Source organism: Corella eumyota, chromosome 7, assembly GCF_963082875.1.
Source record: "Corella eumyota chromosome 7, kaCorEumy4.1, whole genome shotgun sequence".
Taxonomy (NCBI): Eukaryota; Metazoa; Chordata; class Ascidiacea; order Phlebobranchia; family Corellidae; genus Corella; species Corella eumyota.
In genome coordinates, this window is record NC_137496.1 from 1,691,658 (window position 1) to 1,713,452 (window position 21,795).

The 21,795-nt window shown below is 30.5% G+C and overlaps 3 protein-coding genes across 3 annotated transcripts; all 3 read right to left on the reverse strand.

Annotated features, from left to right (window-relative positions):
• Window positions 1–4,698: 4,698 nt before the first annotated feature.
• LOC145759862 (sigma non-opioid intracellular receptor 1-like) lies at window positions 4,699–6,356 on the reverse strand. The gene is made up of 6 exons (XM_082573717.1): window positions 6,157–6,356; window positions 5,976–6,077; window positions 5,825–5,917; window positions 5,636–5,728; window positions 5,256–5,435; window positions 4,699–5,043 (listed from the first exon to the last, which is right to left on the reverse strand). Exons 1-6 carry the CDS (start codon window positions 6,281–6,283, stop codon window positions 4,889–4,891), a joined length of 750 nt encoding a protein of 249 aa, XP_082429843.1. The 5' UTR covers window positions 6,284–6,356; the 3' UTR covers window positions 4,699–4,888.
• Window positions 6,357–6,683: 327 nt separating this feature from the next.
• Window positions 6,684–16,019, reverse strand: LOC145758929 (enhancer of mRNA-decapping protein 4-like). Its single transcript, XM_082572623.1, has 29 exons — window positions 15,816–16,019; window positions 15,631–15,710; window positions 15,443–15,519; window positions 14,911–15,022; window positions 14,659–14,761; window positions 14,334–14,520; window positions 13,851–14,043; window positions 13,665–13,778; window positions 13,409–13,518; window positions 13,002–13,085; window positions 12,668–12,752; window positions 12,314–12,418; window positions 11,825–12,053; window positions 11,680–11,749; window positions 11,504–11,601; window positions 11,178–11,293; window positions 10,889–11,023; window positions 10,715–10,823; window positions 10,357–10,641; window positions 9,897–10,029; window positions 9,596–9,734; window positions 9,294–9,465; window positions 9,027–9,179; window positions 8,833–8,948; window positions 8,439–8,604; window positions 8,040–8,226; window positions 7,667–7,958; window positions 7,368–7,531; window positions 6,684–7,239 (listed from the first exon to the last, which is right to left on the reverse strand). Exons 1-29 carry the CDS (start codon window positions 15,934–15,936, stop codon window positions 7,056–7,058), a joined length of 4,119 nt encoding a protein of 1,372 aa, XP_082428749.1. The 5' UTR covers window positions 15,937–16,019; the 3' UTR covers window positions 6,684–7,055.
• A 155-nt stretch (window positions 16,020–16,174) lies between these two features.
• Window positions 16,175–19,286, reverse strand: LOC145758931 (enhancer of filamentation 1-like). The gene has a single exon (XM_082572624.1). It carries the CDS (start codon window positions 19,212–19,214, stop codon window positions 16,884–16,886), a length of 2,331 nt encoding a protein of 776 aa, XP_082428750.1. The 5' UTR covers window positions 19,215–19,286; the 3' UTR covers window positions 16,175–16,883.
• Between the last annotated feature and the right edge of the window lie 2,509 nt (window positions 19,287–21,795).

Below are 21,795 nucleotides of genomic sequence, written 5' to 3' on the forward strand. Positions count from 1 at the left end.
AATTGTTCACGAATATGACTATTTATAATTCAAAAAATGTTATATACATATTAAAGAAAAATTTTTTTTATTAGTTTAATGACAGAATAATATGTTGTTAGACCAGTTGATTTTGTACCTAAATAAAAAATAAATTTGTTAGATTGGAATTTTAAACATTATTTTAAATATTGCTAAGCAACAAACTATGATATGTCGAAAATTTACTTTTTTTAACAGTTTAAGATGTTTAGCAAAAAATGTTAAAAATCATTAGTTTAATTAAAATAGAGTTCATTTTTTTAAACATTATCACGTTACATTCTTACCAAAAGGTCAAGGACTTTCTTGCAACATCCTTCACAAACCTTTCGTTGTCCCATTGTTCTCCCCTTTACTGCTCCCATCTTCTGTAAGATTCAGAAAGCTTTTAAACTTGATCTATTTTTGAAAACAATTTTTTATTATTCTTGAAATGAACAATATTTTAGAACTGGGTCACATAGTTAGATATGACAAAATAGTTTTAAGGTATAAAAGTTTAATAATGTAGGGACAAATAATCATGGCATTGTTGTAAGACCTATTTGGGGCAGAGTTAGCTTAATTATAACTGAGTAGTTTATGAATATGACTAATTATGATTATAAAAATGTTACATAATAAAGAAAAAAACTTTCTATTAGTTTAATGACAAAATAATATGTTGTGGGAATAGTTGATTCTGTACCTAAATAAAAAATAAATTTGTTAGATTAGAATTTTAAACATTATTTTAAATATCGCTAAGCAACAAACTATGATATGTCAAAAATTTATATTTTTTAACAGTTTAAGATGTTTTGCAAAAATAATTAAAAATCATTAGTTTAATTAAAATAGTGTTCATTTTTTAATTTTTTTAAACATTGTTACTTTATGTTCTCACCAATTTGTCAAGGTTCCATTATTGTCTTTCTTGCAACATCCTCCACAACCCTTTCGTTGTCCCATTGTTCTCCCTTTTACTGCTCTCATCTTCTGTAAGATTCAGAAAGCTTTTAAACTTGATCTATTTTTGAAAATAATTTTTTATTAATCTTGAAATTAACAACATTTTAAAACTGGGTCATAGCGTTTCAGATATGACAAAATAAGTTTTAAGGTATAGAAGTTTAATTATGTAGGGACAAAAAATTATGGCATTGTTGTAAGACATATCGCGGCAGAGTTAGTTTAATTATAATTAAATAGTTTATGAATATGACTAATTATGATTCTAAAATGTTACATATTAAAGAAAAAAACTTTCCATTATTTAAATGACAGAATAATATGTTGTTGGACCAGTTGTTTGGATATGACAAAATAAGTGTTAAAGTATAAAAGTATAATTATGTAGGGACAAATAATTATGGCATTGTTGTAAGTCATAACTCAATAGTTTATGAATATGATCAATTATGATTCTAAAAATGTTACATATTAAAGAAAAAAATTTCTATTAGTTTAATGACAAAATAATATGTTGTTGGACCAGTTGATTTTGTACCTAAATAAAAAATAAATTTGTTAGATTGGAATTTTAAACATTATTTTAAATATTCCTAAGCAACAAACTATGATATGTCAAAAATTTATATTTTTAAACAGTTAAAGATGTTTGGCAAAAAATGTTAAAAATCATTAGTTTAATTAAAATAGAGTTCATTTTTTTATAAGTACGTACCAACGTTGAACGTTCACGCGTCTTTAGGCTTTAGATCTTAGTTCGTTGCTGTTTCTCTAGGACAGGCTAAGCAAATCGGGCAACCATATTGCAACATCGTTGTATTACACCATTATAGGCTCCATACCAACATAAAGGAAATAAAAGGTTTAAAATTTGTAGCAGTTATTAGACGGTAATTGTATCTACATTAGAAATAACTATGACGTAAAAATGTAATATGAAGTATTGTTATACTATAATGTAAACAATTGATAAAAATTTAAGTGTTTAAAACAATGTCACACTGTTATATAAAAATATAAATTGATAAAAAACGCCCCAAATTAATAGGCATAAAGTTAGTTTACCGAAAATTTTACGATTCCGTTTTTGGCGCTAAAACCAACAACAACTAATAACAAAGACCAACAAAATAAAAACTTTAAACTCCATCAATGCAAAAACAAAATACGACAACAAAACCAACAACCCATAACTCCCAAACTAACACAACAAAAGCACACAGCCCATAACTCCAAACTAACACAACAACAACAACAAATACACACAATCCATAACTGCCAGCCTAACACAACAACAACAACACACAACCCATAACTGCCAAACTAACACAACGACAACAAAAGCACACAACCCATAACTGCCAAACTAACACAACAACAACAAAACCACGCAATCCATAACTGCCAAACTAACACAACAACAATAAAAGCATACAACCCATAACTGCCAAACTAACACAACAACAACAAAACCACACGACCCCTAATTCCCAAACTAACACAACAACAATAAAACTACACAACCCATAACTGCCAAACTAACACAACAACAACAAAAGCACACAACCCATAACTGCCAAACTAACACAACAACAACAAAACCACACGACCCCTAATTCCCAAACTAACACAAAAACAACACACAACTCATAACTGCCAAACTAACACAACAACAAACCAACAAATGTGTCGACTCGAAATAAATTAGCGCCAAGAATGCAATCGTATAATTTACCAGTAAGCTCATAGTTTTATAAAAAAAATATTAAGTCGCCCGCTTTTTAAAAACTTTAAAGAAATTGCTATAAGTTAGAATGTTTAATCGTTTAGCACAATATAAAGAAAACAATTTACATCACCTGATTTTTCCCATCATTCGTCGACTTGATTTGCGAAAAACTTGCGCTGCGTCTTTGAAACTTTGACTTTTTCCTTTCCTTGCTAGGTTTTGCGTTTTTTCATCTCTAAAATGTTATAAAAATGTTAGAAAAAGTAGTTGGGGTATATTAACTTATTTTTACTTTAATTTAAATAGGTCGCCTGCTTACTTTTGGCTAGAATTTTAAGTTTCACGACCTCATCATATTTTTAAATCGAAACAAGCACTTTTTTAACTTGAAACAACTAAAAACCATATAATTAAGTTAATATTTATTAAAAAAAAAACATTAAACTATAGCCTTACCTTAGTTGGTAAAGGAAAAACTTTAAAACTTCAAAAAATGTCGACTTGAAATTTTTTGCTTGCTTGCCTAGGCTAAGACTTTTTTATAGCTCGGTAAATCGCCAACTGCGCTTACAAAAAACTTTGTCCTGGCTAATTGTCCACTATTTTAATTGTTAAACACAATTTTTTGTCCACTTTTTGCTTCAAAACGCTTAAAATTAGCCTAAAATACGCTTTTTAGCGGCCATATTGTCCACCTTCTCCCTGTTTCGCAAAACTCCGATCGCAATTAGCAATTAACGTCGTGCGATATTTCCTGACGTCATAAAGCCTTAGCAGCAGAGCGTCTTCCTAATTGGTTTAGTTTGAAACCAAAATACTAGAACGTTTTTTATCCAATTAATATACAGGATTACCGTTTTTCACCCAATTAGAATAAATTAAGGTTAAAAGATAGGTAATGACGTAAAAAGTCGCCGCTGTTATTCTTTTAAGCCTAATTTAAATGGCGAATAAAATGTATCATTAAAAACAGCTAGTTTAACACATTTTAAAATATATTTTTAAATATTTATTAAAATATCAAGAAAATTAACAATTTTAAACCTTTAAACGCTTAAAATTAAGCTATATTAGTTTAAATTTGCGCAGAAATCACATACAACCGTACACTAGCTTGCACCCCAAATAAAACCATTAAAATTCATTTTAAACACGAACAACCCTATCATGTAATGAAGTAGGCGGGTCAAGACAATTAATTACAAAGTTTTTAATGTGATAACAACGTCAAGCAACTTCACGATATGGTTATTAGTACAAATCCATCTTTAAAATTAAACTTTATCGTTGAATGAATTAAAAGGCGCAAAATACCTTTAAAAGTAACTTTGGCGTTGAATTATTATACTGAACAGGTTCAAAACTGTGAAGAATCCTTAAAAATGTTGGTTTATTGTTTTTTTGACGTTGCAATTACTGTTTATTGTGCTTTAAACGTGTATAAGCCAATGTTTTAGCATTGTTGGTCATTGAGTCTCCATTGACTATGTCATATTCGCAGTGGTTTTATTGTCGGGGGTCTAGCTCACATGGTAGAGCGCGCGCTTAGCATGCGCGAGGTACCGGGATCGATGCCCGGGTCCTCCACATTTTTAAAATTTAATTTTTTTTTTGAAATTTTTAAGTAAAATACACTTTCTGATTAAAAAAGATATGACCAATTACAAATTTTGTGTTAAAACATGACCAAAGAGAGTACTAAAAATATATTTTACTAAAAAAAAATTTTAATTAGCTCTATTTTTAATTACTTAACTTTATGACCCTGCCAATAATAATCAAATTTATAAATATTTACCCAGTTTTTAAATTTTTTTAAAAGGAAGTTTGCAATCAACTATCAACAAAGGCAATTTAAAAAAGGAAATTACATAATTATGTTATTTATAATCCCAATGCGAGTAGGTTATTCAATAAATTAAAAAAATAGTTTCAATAAAGCCATTTTTTTAAAATTTATTTAATCAAATAACAACATTAAAACAAAAATTGCAGAAATAAATTATAATTTAAAGAAGAATTGTTGCATTCATCTGAATTTTATTTATTGTCATTGCTATAATTAATAAAACAAAACACTGAAGAAGGAAATAAATAAAATTAATATAAAAACAAGTTTTTTCTGATCATCTCAATAATAATTAAATAACAAAAGGGAAGCATAATTAATTAGTGAAAAATATTTATTTATATAAAAAAGTTTGAAATTTTATTCCACAATTGTTTAAAAGTTGTCTGTATTTGAACAGGAAGGTTTAGCAACATTTGATATCCATTCTTCCAAATGTAATTAAGATTTCCAGTTAGTGAAACCCATAGAAAAGAGTACTGCCATAAGTATGCTAAAAAAGCAACATTTTAAGTTAAACAATACATTAAATACTAAGTTTAAATAGTTGCAGGATGTCCGGGGTTTAATTTCCACCACTTACAGCTCTACAATAGGTACAAGCCTTTGCAGAGCAACTGAAGACTGAGTAAGGGTAATAAATGTTACTCTATGTTTAGGTCATAGCCTTTACACTTCAAAAATAAATAGAACAAAAAAAATCACCCTGAATAAATGTCACGATGGTGATAATAACAAGTAAAATATCATGTTGCATAAAAAGACTCTCGGATATCAGATATCCAGTTGACAAAGGCAAATACCCGCGGCTATACAACAATAACGTTGTTCCTTTATCAAGTTTTAAATTTGAAATTTCTCCCATTCTTAGCACAGTACTTTCACCTAACAATGATTTAAGAATATTAAAAAATAGGTAACATGTGTATTTTATGATTCTTTAAATTTACTTACTACCTTTATGCTTCATATCAAATTTTTTATTTATTTTGCAATTGTTTAATATATAGCCTATGTACATACATACCCCAACTCAATAGTTAGTAATTAATATTTTTTATAGGAGGTTATGATATAAATGTAACCTGGACTATAATGTATAGCTGGGGTCATGTAGTTTTTGGACTCAGTTAAACGACCTTGCAGAACATGAATTGAAACATTTAGGAAATGGCGACCTAGTGATAAATGTTAACATTTATATAAGTTACAGCAAAGACACAAATATTTAATAAATATCAATAATAAACTTACAAATAAAGATATATATTCACCTGTAGATCCAAATGTCTCAAGTTCAGCATGATATATTCCCAAAAATTCATTTACAGAAACATACAATAAGGAGATAGTACCCCGTAAACCACCTTAAAATAAATATTCAGAAATAAATAACTGCTTTATTTTTTTCAATAATAAGCTTACCAGTATTGGTTGGCAAAGGTGGAAAATTTTTTTCATGTAAGATTTTATCCGGATATTCATCCAAAAAGGCCTTTCTTATATTTTTTGCAGAATACAGAATACCTTGGTTAATAAATAAAATATTTATCAAACTAGATTAAACAAAGAACAACACTTAAAAACAACGTTTAAATGTATATACCTGAATTATCGTATGCAATGGATTTTACATGTCTTACTTTTAACGAATAAAGTGTTTTCCAGCCGAGCAACGAAGAAATAGCAATGTATAATATTGCACAGAACAATAATTTGCGAAAAAATCCCATTTTAAACTCTTTTAAAGATCAACAACACGACTTTAACTGTTGTAAAAGTAAACGCTTTGCTATATCGCAGAAACTAAAAATGCTTACTAATGTTATTTTAAATTTTGTCATGGTTAGCAGCGTTTCCAAAAATATAAATGTATTACATAACCCTGCAATAATTATTATATTAATTATGCTTTGCAATCCATATAAGATCACTTTTGAGAACACAAATAAAATTAAAATATGTTTTTAATCAACATTATCTGGTTTTCGCTGAATTGATTCATATGTAAATAAAGAAAAGTGTATTTTGTTACCCAATTTACTACTTTTAACCCCCTTTTACAAAGTTTTTTACTCATTTTCATTCCATTTTTAACAATTTCTAGTGTAAATTGAAACCCCTTTCTAAACTTGAGCTTTTATTGAATAAAAGAAATGTTAAACGAAGAAATAAAAGGCATTTTGGCCACAAATGAAATGATAAAAAAGAAAAGTTCGAAATAAAACCAAGGCGAAAAAGAAATCTTCGTTAAAGAACTGCTGAAAAAATCAACCCTAAAAAATACAATTGACTAGGTATGAATAAGAACAAATACATAATCAAGTAAGCTACTAATAGTGAACACTTTAGCCATGTAATTAATGGAATTAATGTGTAAATGCTTTAAGCTTCGAAATTTAACACAGGAAAGTGTGACGATTTTTTTTTTTTTAAATAGCTATAAGTCTACCAGCTTTAAAACTAAATGTCTTTCATAAAAATGAATTTTTACATCCAAGGTATCTATTTCATTAATGATTGGGCTGCCATGGCCAGCATTTTCAAATCTTTAGCAATGGATGGAATTTCCAGAGGACCTTGAGCACAAGATTGTAGTTTTTGTACCAGAGCACTTAAAACACTATGCATATATTCCTGGGTGACTTGGTGTCTCCGATCCAGATTCATTACAGCTTCTTGTAAGTATCTAGTTATTATATTAATTACAGAGTTAAAATTTCATTCAACTTGCAAATAACCTGACAGGAAGTCAGTTTTTTACCTAAAATGTAAATTAAAACAAATGGAATAACACAAAAATAGCCAAAAAATTACTTGAGTTTGATGTCAGTCTTTGTAGCAAGGTCACTGGACAGTTGTTGGATAAGAGAAAGTAGGATTGGTTGTTGTAGTGGACAAGGAGATACACCGAACACCACAGCAGGATCAACAGTCTCGCATACATACATCACTAGGGTTAAATCTGCAGCTGTGAGTGCCTAAAACCATTTAACAATACATGTAGTGTAGCAATCAATTGCTATGTTAACTAAGCTAGTTGCAAAAGTGCATGTGTACGTCTAATTTTGCAGCACAATAGTAGTAACCCTTTTACAAAGTTTGACTAAACTTACAGTCTGGAAAGCTGTGTTAACATTTCCCTGTTGCAACATTTTCAGAATCTGTTGCTGTTGATCAACAACACTTGGTCTTTGTAAGATCGGTCTAGCTCCCCCTATTTGTCCTCCTACTCGTGATGTCACAGTCAAATTTGAGTTCTCTGCCGCCAGTTGTGGCAAGCGCTCGTCAAGAGTTCGAACCACAATGTCTCGCACTAAGTTTTCAATGCTTCTTCGCTGCTCTGAAAATGTTGTTTCTTGTTGTTTGATGGACTCTTGGACACTGTTTATAATTCTTTCCTCACATCTAAGTAGTAAAAATACAACAAAATTATTAAAACAGTAAATATACCATCAATCTAATACTAAAAATTCTTAAAAAAATTACCTTGCTAAAGTTTTTTCAACTTGTTCATTCACAGTTTTTTGAAGATGGTTCGTGACCTCAGTTGTAAGTTTCTTAGAAATGTTTTGTAAATTTGCAGTTACATCTGTTGCTTCTTTGATAAGAGATTGAAATCGATCCTGATCAGGTTTTAGGCGAAATTGCACACTTTTCTCCAATTTGCCTACAACTAAACAAAAATTGCAACATCTAAACATCATGGAGCTTAGTGGACGATGTCTTATATGCCTTTACAATAATAAAACTGCTGGTTGTTGGAGCTGATAAACTACTGCAGGCAAAGATTAGTTAAGAGTTGCTACCATATTATGACAATCATGATGTTGTCCGAAAAATGGGCTAACAAGTTAATTTAAAAAAAACTAGTATAAAATTACTTACGTTCTTCCATTCCTCTATGATAGGTGGTGGAAAGTTGCTGTAGCATAAGTTGGCTACTTCTTTCAAAAGAAGGGATAACAGTTTGAAAGAAAATGTCAGGTAATGCTGCTTGTATGTCCCCTTGAACTGCCTTAGCTGTTGCATGGGCAATATTATCTGTAACCTCCTGGTAAAAAAAATACAAACATTTGTGATAACTTTTACTTATGATTTTTCTCTGTAAGGTTTTCATTCCATATTTTGTTTAGTGTTTCGGAATAACTTTTAAAAATAACACATATTAAGAATTAGTTTAACATAACTCATTTGATTTTAACATTAACAATAACATTTTTAAGCAAAACATGTATTTTTTAGTTGTTTAACACCAAATGTTTTTGAATTTTGTATTTACCTTGGATTTAACCATTTTTCCAATGTTTTCCTTCAACACAGCATCAACTGCAGTAAGCTTTTGACACACTGTGTTGTTAAGTTGATCTTTTATTGGGTCCATACTCTGAACTACACCTAAGCAAAAGTCATATCACATTTCAATCAAGTAGAAAAACAACATAAAAAAAACATCAAAATTAAATGTTATTCTACCTGGTAACACTGTTTTCTTCATTTCGTTTTTAACGATTCGATCCAGCTTGTTAGTTGTAACTTCATTTACGCTCGTCTGCATGTTTTTAATATCAGTGGATAGTTTACGCGGCAAATCGTTCAATGATTTCATACTTTTCTCAATTCGGTCACCTTAAAAAAAGCAAAAATTTTAAACTTGGGTACATTTTACAATCACATTATAACAACCAAACTAAGTTATTTAATATCACAATTAATTTTTACGTTTTAAAATGTATTTTAAACCTTGTTGTTCTGATTTCTTATTGACATTGTCGTGATTTTTAAGAATTTGGTGCAACTGATTCTGCTTCTTGTGAATAGTTTGTAAATCTTTTTGGTGGTCAGCTCGCATGGCAATCTGATCCTTCTTTATATTTGTAAGAATATCTATAATCTCCTGCTCACGAGACACACCCTTGTTTGAAAATAATAACAAAAATCAAAGAAAATTTTTAAAGACATAACCATTCAAGTTTGGAATAAAATTTAAACAAAAAATTATAAGCAAGATTTTTATTAGAGTTGTTTTGGCACTTAAAACTTACAGCTTGTTGTTGGATTGGTTCTGTTGGATTAATTTGAACCAAAGGTTCTCGTTGTAGCTCTACAGAGACATCTGGTGGCTCGTTACGTTGGCGAACTTCAATGTTTTGCTGAACAATATTGTTTCTTGGTGGTGGGGACCTAAAATAGCAAAGTCATTTTAAAAATCAGAAATGAAAAGAAATCCCTGCTAATTTTTTTTAAACAGTTCAAGCAAAAAGAAAAAATAATTAGGGGCTAGTTGCTGAGGTTCACTCTTTATTACATAAGAGCTTTGTTAAAAAAATCCAAATGTTTAACAACCTGACACTTAATGGTCGGGACATTGTAACATCAGGAGCTTTGGGCCAGGATTGATGTTGAACTGAAGATGATGCAGATGAGAGGTGGATCGATGGAATGTTGTCCACTGATGCAATGGAAGATGAATGTGACCCTGGAGAAAAAGAAATCATTTTTTTATCAAAATGTGTATGTAACTTTTTCAAAACTATTTCTTTTTAAAATTACCATGACAAACTTTTAAAGCCAAAAAAAGCATATGCTGGTGTAGCTAATTCTTAAAAATCCACACCAAATAATCTACATAATATTTTAAATACTGCAATGAAAGTAATGTAGCTGATAAAAACATTTAGGAAAAGGCTAAAATATCAAATGTAACTGATGTAAAACCACTTTAATTAATGTAGCCCTTCTCACATTATTTACATTTTTACATTGCAATAATTTATAATTAGAATGGAGGTCTATTTTAGAATACCTTGATGCTGCATTGCATTGGACAACATTGGCTCCTGTGTAGAAGTCGAAGAAATAAGATCCGGTGACTTCACAAAAGATGCGAGGATCTGAGAAACAGGGGGGGGAGAAGATGTAGATCGTGGAACAACAGGGGATGATGGGGGAGTTGCTGTGACATCCAACTCAGCCGGATCATCTTGCTCTTCTTCTGGTTCCATTTGTTGTTGCTGAGGAGGTTGGGAGTTTATTGTGGAGTTTGGAGAAGAGCTTAATCCAAGAGAAGAAAGTGGATTCAAGATTGTTCCTAGAGTAAAAAGCAAAAAATAATAGAACATAATTTGGACATAATAAAGTGTTTTTAATTAAAGAATATTTACCAAGCAGCAAATTGTTGTCTTGAATTGATTGATATTGTGAGGGAGGGTTGTTACTAAATGGGGTGACAGCAGTGAAACTTGTGTTCTGACTTTCGTTAAAATTTCCGCTCTAAAAAAACAAAAAAAGTTTTTTTAATTCTATAAAAATTATTAACCCATTTTTGCCTAACTTACGCTCTTAAGAGACCCCATAAATGCATCTGGGGTAAGCAAAACTGGAGGTGATGTTGATCGGGTAACATCGGGGGCTGATTCACCACCATGTGGGGCTAAAAGGGTGGGTGATTTGGGCCGGGGTTCCTCCTCATGCTATAAACCAATTTCAAAAAGACATAAAAATCACTTAAAGTTTTAAAACAAGTATTTTTACATAAAAATATGAGGTACAAAATAACTACAAAAACATTTTTTATAAGCTAAAAGCCCTGCAAAACCAAGTTATTTTCTCTGATATTTTATGTACCTGTATATGGGTGAGATCTGGGGATTGTTGTTTTTCTGGCACAGTTTTATCTGGTGAGCTTTCCTCTGTAGTTGATTGTAAATTATCCTCAATACTACTTATGCTTACCATGTCTTCTAAACATATACAAACACATGAGATTAACATAACAGCATTTAGTAATTCACTAAGTATTTGTTTTTAAGTTCACACCAACAGTTGGAATTTTTATTACAAAGTCCATAAAAATATGACTCCTAGAGTTAACATATTGCTGTGAAATATAATTATAACAAGCTGTAAACAGTGCTGACTACGTAAGTTGAAAGAGTGATAATAAGGCTTACTTATATCTTCAGAGATGGTGTTGTAGGTACTTAGTGGAGAAGGGTAATCACTAATCCCTTCATTGGGAAAGAACCTTACATCAAGACTTTGCAAACTCCTGGTAAATAAAAGGTAAACTTTAACATATAATATATACTAAAAATAAGATTTATCTATATTTTTGTTAGTAACTTGCCTGGGTTGAATTGCAATAACTTTGATCAGCACACCATCTAATTTTGGATCCATTTCCTTTGATGATTCATCTGTAAAAACATATAGAAAAAGTTTAAAAATCGACTTTTAAATCAATTTTATAAATTAAAAAAAAATTGTGCTACCTTGTGATTTAGGAAGAGCATCTTCTTCTTCATCCGAGAGATCCTCTTCCTCCTCCTCATTATTATCCTCCATGTTGCTCTTCTCCTCCAGGATGCTCTTGAATCGACAAGGATTTGCCTCCACGAATGCCATGCTAAGAAGAGGAGATGTAAGATGGTATTGAGCAATGGAAGTTAACTGGGCTTGTCCCTCCTCAATTTTACTCTTGCACTGCATCACATACAACACCTAGAAGAACAAATAAAATACTTTTACGTTAAAGTTAAATTAAATTAGAAGTTACAGGAACAAAGCTGGTTCAAAAAGTGAAGTTTTGAAATATAATACCTTATTGAACAATAAATATTTGCAAAAAAACACGAGTTTTTATATTTGAAAGGTACTCTTACAATTTTTGTTTAAAACAGAGTAATCGCACAATGAAAAGCTTAACAAAACTTTTATTTAAATTCAAACCTAAACAAAACGCTCCTCTCATTTAAACTTACATTTCTGTGTATATCAGAGAGCACAAGAAAATCTGATGAAGTGTGAAGAACAACATTAAACTCGGGAGGAGCATGAGCGGGAGTGGATGGCGCAAACTTGATAACCTTAAAATATTAAACAAGTTAAAGATTTATTTCTTAAAACTAGATAATACCCCACCCTACAATTGGGATTTTAATTTTGTAATCTGGTTACTATGTTTAACTAACATCTGCACGTGATAATTTACCCATGAACCGCAAATGACAGTTTTTTTATTTTGTGGTCTTATAAAATGGACACACACATCGTCTATTAAGCATCATTATATATTGATAATTACTCCAAAAAAATAGAGTTTTAGTTGAACTTACTTGCAAACAGTTCCATGAGACAGTGCACCATAATTTAAGCTCACTATTTCTTTCACAACCAGTTAGTAAAAACCTCCAGTAAACACTTTAAAAATCAAAAAAATTAAATTAAAAAAACTATGTATTTAAATATGTATATTATCAATATTCATTGTTCGAAATTACATGCATGTGTAGAATAAAATTTAATGAACAAAAGTAGTTTTACAAGACCTCCCTTTACCTTGAAAATATGTCAAATATTTTAACTTTTAAATGAGGCACTTAACATTCAAACATTGTTATTATGTAACAATAATGGTATATTATGAGGTAGTTATTTATAACAACAAACCTTAGTTCAGATTGCTTTTTATCATCACAAAATTTGACGCAAGAAACCGCTTTCCCATTATGTGGTTTCCAACGATGCAAACATCTAAAAAAACAAGTTTAAAAATGTTGAAATTGTAAACAACCTATAATTGGCTGGTTATTCAATCACTTTAAAATTAGAAACTTATATATATGTGTAATAGGGGCCTTATAAACAATATTATGTTTAATTTAAACAAAAACAGCCATTTGCGGTGCAATGGGTAAATGTTTTTTGTACAAAATGTAGTCAAAAACCAGTTATGTAAAAAACATTTTGTTTTTAAGAAATTTTTTAAGAAAAAGGGTGTTTAAGAAATCCCACCACACATAATAATTTATTAGATTACAGTATTTTTATTTATTCAGTATATAAAATAAAGTTACGTTGGTGGTGATCTGTCTTCAATTTGAATTTGCCAGAACTTTACAAAGCCATCACAACTCGCTGAAGCCAGCACATTACCAATTGGAGATAATTCACAATCAGTTATTTCCTGAATGACAAATAATCAATTCATTAATGACTCAATTTTTCATTAATAATTGGCCTTTAATGAGCAATGATATTTTTAATTGCAAAAACAGGCAAGTTATAATAAAAAAAAATATATTTCTAAAAATAATCAAAAAATATGTTTACATCTGTATGACCGTCCACTTTAACATAAGCATGAGTTAAATCTGATCTTTTAACATCTGTTGATGCAAAGTTTTCAATTGAATTTAAAGCAATATCAAGATCCCATACTTCTGCCTGTAATTAATAACAAAAAAATTATAATCTTGCAGATCTCTTTCTGGAAAATGTAATGATAATTTGACTTACCACATTAGAATAAGTGAGTACAAATATTCTTGCTGTTTCATTTTCTTGATTATCAGACTTGTATCCATAATTTGACTCATCTTCTGCTGCACTGTCATTATCTGTTTGAACGTGAGGAATCCAAACAAATCGATGAGAAGTGGTTCCCTTTAACATTTCATCATCAGCTTGAATGTGGATTTTTTTCTCAGCACTGTTTAGAAATTTTATAAAAGGTGGTTATCATAAATTAAAGTTATCTTTTCTAGACACATTAGCTTTATTTAACATGCTATTGGTCTAAATATTTATATATAATGGAGCCTGGTGGACGATATATATGTTGAGTTTATAGGCCTATAAAATACATAAAACTGTTTGTGGTGCAAACGTAAATTATCACGGACAAATATAATTTTAAAGTTGCAACCATTTTTTGACAATTAAAGTAACGACCATATTACTATTTAACTTGTACAACTAAAAAACTTTATTGATTCTTACGTCATATTTCCACCAACTTGATCCAGCGACCAAATAATAAGATTTCCTTTACAATCCAATGCTCCAATCATGTTGGAACTATTGTGAGCAAATGCAACATCACAAACAAATCCTGAAAATCCTTTTAGTAAAACACGGTCAGAAGCGTTGACACGGTTTATTACTCGAACAGAAGGTGCTGCACGACCTGTACACGAAAAAAAAAACATAAATATTTCCAAGTTGAATGAAAACAAATCAAATTTTAGACACTGAAGGGTCTACTTAAATGCCATACAAAAATGTGAGGTCAAAATAGTAACTGAAGTACAATTTTTGAAGCTACCTTGGTGAATACCATATGCAATGTAGTTGTTGGTTACCGATACCAGATTACCAGCATAATATTTTCTTTCCCATTCAAACTTGGTGATTGTACTGATTTTAACCTAAAACAACACAATAGTACATTGTTATTAAAAAACTAACTTAACTAAAAAATTTATACAATGCAACATGTTTATACAAATACAAAATTGGCCTGTTCCAAAATAAAAGATGTTTTTTACAAAAACGTCCAAAAATTCATTTTATTTACCTTATTACTGGCTGAAGATTGGCTGCCAATTTCAGTGCTAAGACTAGCAATAATTTTAGTTTCTTCCTTGGAAATTTGGACACATTTTCCATCTTCAACTTTGCCCAACTCACTAAAAATCAAAATCAAATTATAATTTAAAAAAATGAAAAAGTATAATATGGTGTTAGGAGTGTTTGATATAAACTCATTATTTGTGAAAATGTACCAATATATATATTGTTGTGTTGGTTACATATTCAAGTCTATATATAAAACAAAGAAATTAAACTAAATATATCTCATGTAACATTATATTCAGCACAGGATGTCAGTATTTATACAGATACAAAATTGACTCAAATAACATCCTAAATCTAATTATTTGTAACTAAATTTAACCACTGGCCCATGTTAAATATAAACCTAAAACAGAAGCAACTACAAGAATATAACTTTTATCAACATTTCAATAAAATTAAAAGTAATTTTTAAAAGTATTTTAAACTTTTTTTAAAATTTAAACAACTGCAAATAAAGTACTTTTTCTTACATTATTGTGTTTGTTGAAGCACCTGGTTCACCTCCTTGCAATAAGTTAAGTTTGGACAAAGATTCACTTAATTCGTTCTAAATAAAATCACATTTTAACATGTAACCAATATATATAAAAAAATATTAAAAAAAATTTCACTTAAATGTGGTAATACTATTATATAAATATAGTGTATTACAAATTACTTGTTCGTCAATAGCTTGGTTAGATTGGGCAGCATCTCCTGACCCATCTAATAAAGCAGAATGACCATTCTGTTGTTGAACTAAAAATCAAACTTTTTTAAACTCCCTAAAAAAAATTTGTAAATCGAAACTAACCATTTCCATTATTTTAAAAAGTCTTAGTTTAAAATAAATAACATATCAACCTGAATGGTTTCCAACTTTTAGCATTTGTTTGATAGAATTTGCCAAGTCATGATGATGCATTGAATTATTTGCCGAGTCTTGAAATCCATCTTCTTCTGAAAAACCATTCGAAGGCTCCATTTTTAAAAGTTATTTCAAAATTTTATTTAGAAAGTCTTCCTTCAAACTTTTTCAAGTCTAATCTTATGAAAGTACATGAAAGATTAGTGAAGCACTTATAAGTTACTCACGAAAACAAAGGCCAACAAAAATGTTACTAGCACAATAAATTTAAATGTTAGAATAACATTGTCATAAAAATACAATAACTATAACTTTACTACTTGAGATATCAAAATAAACGAAAGGAAACTGAATATATTAGGCCACAAAAATTTCATTAATATTATTCTTGATTAAAAAAAATTATTTATGACACAGGAAAATTAATAAGTATTATGTCAAAGCAAGAAAAACTTGATTAAAAAGTTTAAAAACAATAAGACTGCAGTGTGCCAATAGTTTAAAAATCAAAATAACAACAATACAAAATTGCTAACATAATGTTATAAAAAGAACCATTAAATGATTAAAGGCTTAAATGAAACACTGACATAAAATAAAATTCAATCCTTTTGACTTGTGTTTCACATAAAATTACTATTATAACCAACAATGCAATTACAGATAAGGAAATTATTTAAGCACAGTACAATATTGGATAAATACGATAACAAAAAGCACAATTGATTAGGTCTTGTAACAAAAAAAAAGGTTTAAAAGGCCTGCAGTGTTTTGAAATTTAAAAAGCACAAAAATTAAATCAAAAACAAATAAAAAAAAAGGCGAACTTATTTTAAGAACCATTAAAAATTTAATAAAAATGTGCAACTATGAACCAATGAATTTAAAAATAAAATTTATGACAGCTCTTAACAGATGATTTAATATATTTAAAAAGTTAATCAAAAAAACATAAAAATAAAGCATAATTGTCGAACTCTTATGTTAAAAAACACCTGCAATTTAATAGCATACAGAGGTTTAAACAACAACATACAGTTAATAATTAGTCAAATATTAAATAGTTACGCACCTAAAACACTTGACATTGTAATTTTAATTTGATGAGCGCATTTTGCAATCTCAAACATTCGGTCCACCACTTCTTGAACAGCGGGGACTGAAGGCCATTGTAAAGCTGCTAACTTGGTTGAAGTTACAGTACGTTTAAGTGTGGCAGACATATCCGAGCACTGAGCTTTTAAGGTTTCCTGGACAAGGGGTAGTTTAACATGCTGGTGAATACAATCACCTACAAAAACAAGTCTATGGGCACATAAAATTACTTGTTTGCTTAATGCTACAAACGAATGGGGTGGGTTCCCGCCATCAACGGCATTTATTAACCTGTCAATCGACTGTGAAAGTGTTTGCACCAGATCAGGTACATTTATTCCTAATTTGTATAGAGTATCTTTGTCCTCTTTGCTTAGTTTAACATTAGCAGTAAAAGTTGCATTTTCTTTAATCTCTCGTTCCAATGCAATTAGTTGTGCTGTGCGTTTATTAAGCCCAGTGATAGGATTGGAAGCTGGCTCTTTCTTAGTTTCTGTTTCATCCACTTCTTCTTTGTCTTGCAGAGCAACATAATCATAATCATCCAACCAAGCTTCTTCCCCTGCCATTATTGTGTTAGGAACAGGCTTTACTTCACTTACAGGTGGTACTGCAGGTAAAGGTCTTGCCTGAAGTGCTTGTACCTCTTCCGTTGGCCGAGTTTCTCTATTACTGACTATCGATTTTGTAGGTGACACGTTAACACTGGATTCAGGTTCTGATTTAAACAAAAATTTAGAATGGTTGTGCACGTAAATTGCCATTTGTGCTGCGTCATCCGATACAGCTCTGGATGTCATCACAAAACTGTCCACAACATCAGGAGGCATGTCATCGCTGTTGTCATCAACAGCTAATTTTTCAATATCCCAGTGTTCCTCTTCCAACTCCGAGAGTGCTCTTTTGAGCATCTCAAGATCTTCCTCCAAAGGCACGAGGAGTTTTCTAATTCCATTTTGAACATGCTTAGGAGATTTTTCTTCTCCCTCTAAGCCAACACTGCAAGCATTCGCTGTTGCACCTCTAGAAAATACAATAAACTTGTTCACGGCAACAAAAACGTCCAAAAATGAGACTTGGATTTCATGAATTTTTGCAGCAATGTTTTCTCTTTTTCGCCAGTTTTCTTTGACAAGTGTGAGAAGTTTTGAAACTGAATCTTCAAGAAGTTTTTTCAATTCAATTAACTGCACAGCTGCTTCATCAAAAGTTATTTTTAATTCACTATACTGCGCGACATTGTCGTCTATAAAACTGCTGTAAGAATCTCGTGAAGCTGTTGACATTCTTTTGTTTACATGTTCAGGTATGTTAATAGAAAGTCTTTTTAACAATGTATTGACTACCTCATCTTGATTAGTTTCTTCTGTAGTTGGTTTGGTATTATCTCTACTAACTTGAGGTGGAACATCATAAATGTAATCTACTTCCTCTGCTTGAGAAGGTATCGACTCTAAATCTCCGAATGGAATGGACGATGTATTTTGTGCCACCTCACTAACTTCCCGTCTCATTCTTCTTAAACTGCTTAACCCAGATGAAATATATCTTCTTGCTTTTGGCTTGTTAGATTGTGGAATGTCATACACCACATCAGATTCATTTGATTCCTGTCTCTGCATAACAGGCTGTGGTATAATTCTTGTAGCAGGAACATCATAGGTTTCCTCAGGATCTTGAACGTTAATCATAGAAGAACCAGAAATGTTTCGTCGAGAAGGAGGAACATCATATACCTCATCCGGATCTTCAATTGTTCTCTGAGGACCCCGTGACACGATTGGAGGCACATCATACAACTCCATAGGATCTGGGACAACACTAAGATTGTTCGGAATATTGTAAACATCTTGCTCTTCATTAGCTAGCTGTTGTTGGCGCAGAGATGCAGTAGGGATGTCATAAACCTCGTCCTCTTGGGCCCAAGGGTTTCCACGAGGAACATCATAGATCTCAGAAGGAGAGTCGGGGTTGTAATTTAATAACTGGAGTTGACTTCGTGGTACATCATACTCTTCATCTTCGCCATCCATAATCTTGTTTCTCAGCCACTGATGTGACGGAGGAACATCGTATGTGTCTTCACCATCGTTATGGTTATAGGTCACAGGTAATATTCGTAAACGATTTCCTGGTGCGATGCCTTGGCGACCTTTTAAAGAACACAACCACCACCCTTCTAACCCAGCAGTGTTTTGTTCTAGAACAGTAACAATATCTCCCCGATGAAATTCTAGTTCGTCTTTAGTTTCAGCAATATTATCGAACACAGCTTTAGCTAGAACATGTTGTGTTGACATTCTGGGTGTCCGATTTTCCACTATTTAATTTTACAAAAACAAAGTACCATTGTCTCCTAACTGCCTATAAAATTTAAATCTGCAAAATTAAAAAAACATTTTTTTGTTAAATGTTGTTAGAAACTATACGATAAACACTTACCAAAAATACATAACTAAAATGCTTATCGAAATCGTAAATAGTCTAATAGATAGTTAACAAGCTGACAAGTTTGCAACACCACATTTATGGAAAGCATTTAATTAAAACTACAAAATAATCTGTAACTAAACGTTAGACAGATTTAAAAAATGACAAATAACGCAATATTCAAAGAATGCTTAGCTAACTTTATTAAATTTAAAATAATTTAACTTCATTAATAAGTTTAAAACAAGCTGTAAATTAAAATAAAAACAGAACAAAATCGCGTAAAAGTTTCACACATACCGGCGATGACACCTGCCGTTTCGCTTACGTTCGACTTGCCGTTACAAAATAAATACACATTTTTGTATCCTCGATTTAATTTTATTGGAAAGCCTAACCCTGGTTTTCTCTAACCCTAATCGAGCTAAAGTCCTAGCTCATGCGATTTTAAGAAAGCAAGCGAGATTCGTGACGTCACACTATTTTGCGTAAACTTTAAAACGTTATTAATACAACATTTAATTGATTTAATCATAAAATTTACCATTTTTTATTAATTTAGGCATCTATTTTAACATATACAGCTTTTTAGAATCTCTTAAAACATCGAATATTGAAGATAAACGAAAATGTTGGTATGGCTCATTAAACATAGGCTTTTTAAATAATTCATTCATTAAACCACCATGTAAACACATTGTAAATACACTTTCGTTATATGTAAATATACCTCTTAATACACTTTTCTGGCATTAACTAGTTTGCTGTGGGCTGCAATACTATATTTAATTAACTGTTGGGCTCTTAACATTCTTTCTTTAATTTTAAAATTTGTGCTGTTCAATTTTCAAACATAATATTTATTTGACTTTTAATATGAATTTGTTTATTAATATTTGAAATATGAATTTGTTTATTTGACATAGCCTTAAGTTAAATGTATTAATTTGTATGCTTTTGTATAAATAAAATACTTGTTAATAAATGTATTTAATAGTTTATATAGGTATAGTAGGAAATTCTATTTAGCATGGTACTTGAAAATGTGGGAAATTTGAAAATTTTTAATTTATTTCAGCCAATATAAACTATTTATAGTTAGTTTCATTGTTAAACAACCAATTGTAAGTTATTTTAAATATCTAGGGACAAATGTTAAGTTATTTTTCATGTTAGAAAACAAAATTTTAGTTATTTTCCATGTTATTGTGGATTAATCATTTCATGATCAATCCTTGGTACGAGTTTATTTGGGTTTATCAAGGTCAAGACATTGCAATACAGCAGCTGCTTTATTCATGTAAGGTTTATGCGTTCGGACCGGTCAAGCAACCTTAAAGCAATTAAAGACGGTCTAACAACAAAACAATAAACTGCGCGATTTTATTAATCAACGACCACGTCGTCATTTGCCGCAGTAAAACGCCTTTAACCAGTTTACATGATGCCTGCAACACGATGTCAACGACCAACAAAAGGAACAAACCTAAACAATGATTATACTTATAAACTCGTACCTATTTTATTGCCCTTCTTCGTAAACATAATTATCTTATTTTTGGGTATAAAAGCCCATTGTTTTTACTGTTATAAAAAAAAAGACTCTTGCAAACAGACCTTACGTCAGACGCGTTCGTCTACCTTTTTGGTAGACGAACAACCACAGTTGTCGTTATTATGTTAGTTGAAACATTGTAGCTATAGCACGAATGTAGTTTTATTAATTAGTATTTCGACGCAGTTTTTACGTAGTTATTAAGTTATGCCCGTGTTATATCTTTCGTTGTACGTTAAATATAATATGTGAAACAATCAAATTACTTACGTCATATTTTTATAACTCAGACAAAAGTTTACTATTTATTATAATGCCAGATTTAACCAAAAAACTTAAAATATTAAATAACTAAATTCAAATAGTCAGATTCATCATAGGATTTCAGTAATGAAGGCTATGGTAGAATCTGTGGTGACCCCAAATCAACAATAAACAATTAACCTAACCAATAATCAATAAATAACTACATAAATAATAGCTAGAATTTAAATAACCCCTACATTATCAGCCAATTTTCAGTTATTGTCTATGTTAGGGACAAATTTTAAGTTATTTTCTATGTTAGGGGCCAATTTAAGTTATTTTTCATGTTAGGGGACAAATTCTAAGTTATTTTCCATGTTATCGGCCAATTTCAAGTTATTTTTTATGTAAGGGGACAAATTTGAAGTTATTTTCTATGTTAGGGGCCAATTTTAAGTTATTTTTTATGTTAAGGGACAAATTTTAAGTTATTTTCTATGTTAGGGGCCAATTTTAAGTTATTTTCTATGTTATTGGACAAAGTTTTAAGTTATTTTACATATTATCGGCCAATTTTAAGTTATTTTTAATGTTAAGTTATTTTCTATGTTATTGGACAATTTCAAGTTATTTTCCATATTATCGGCCAA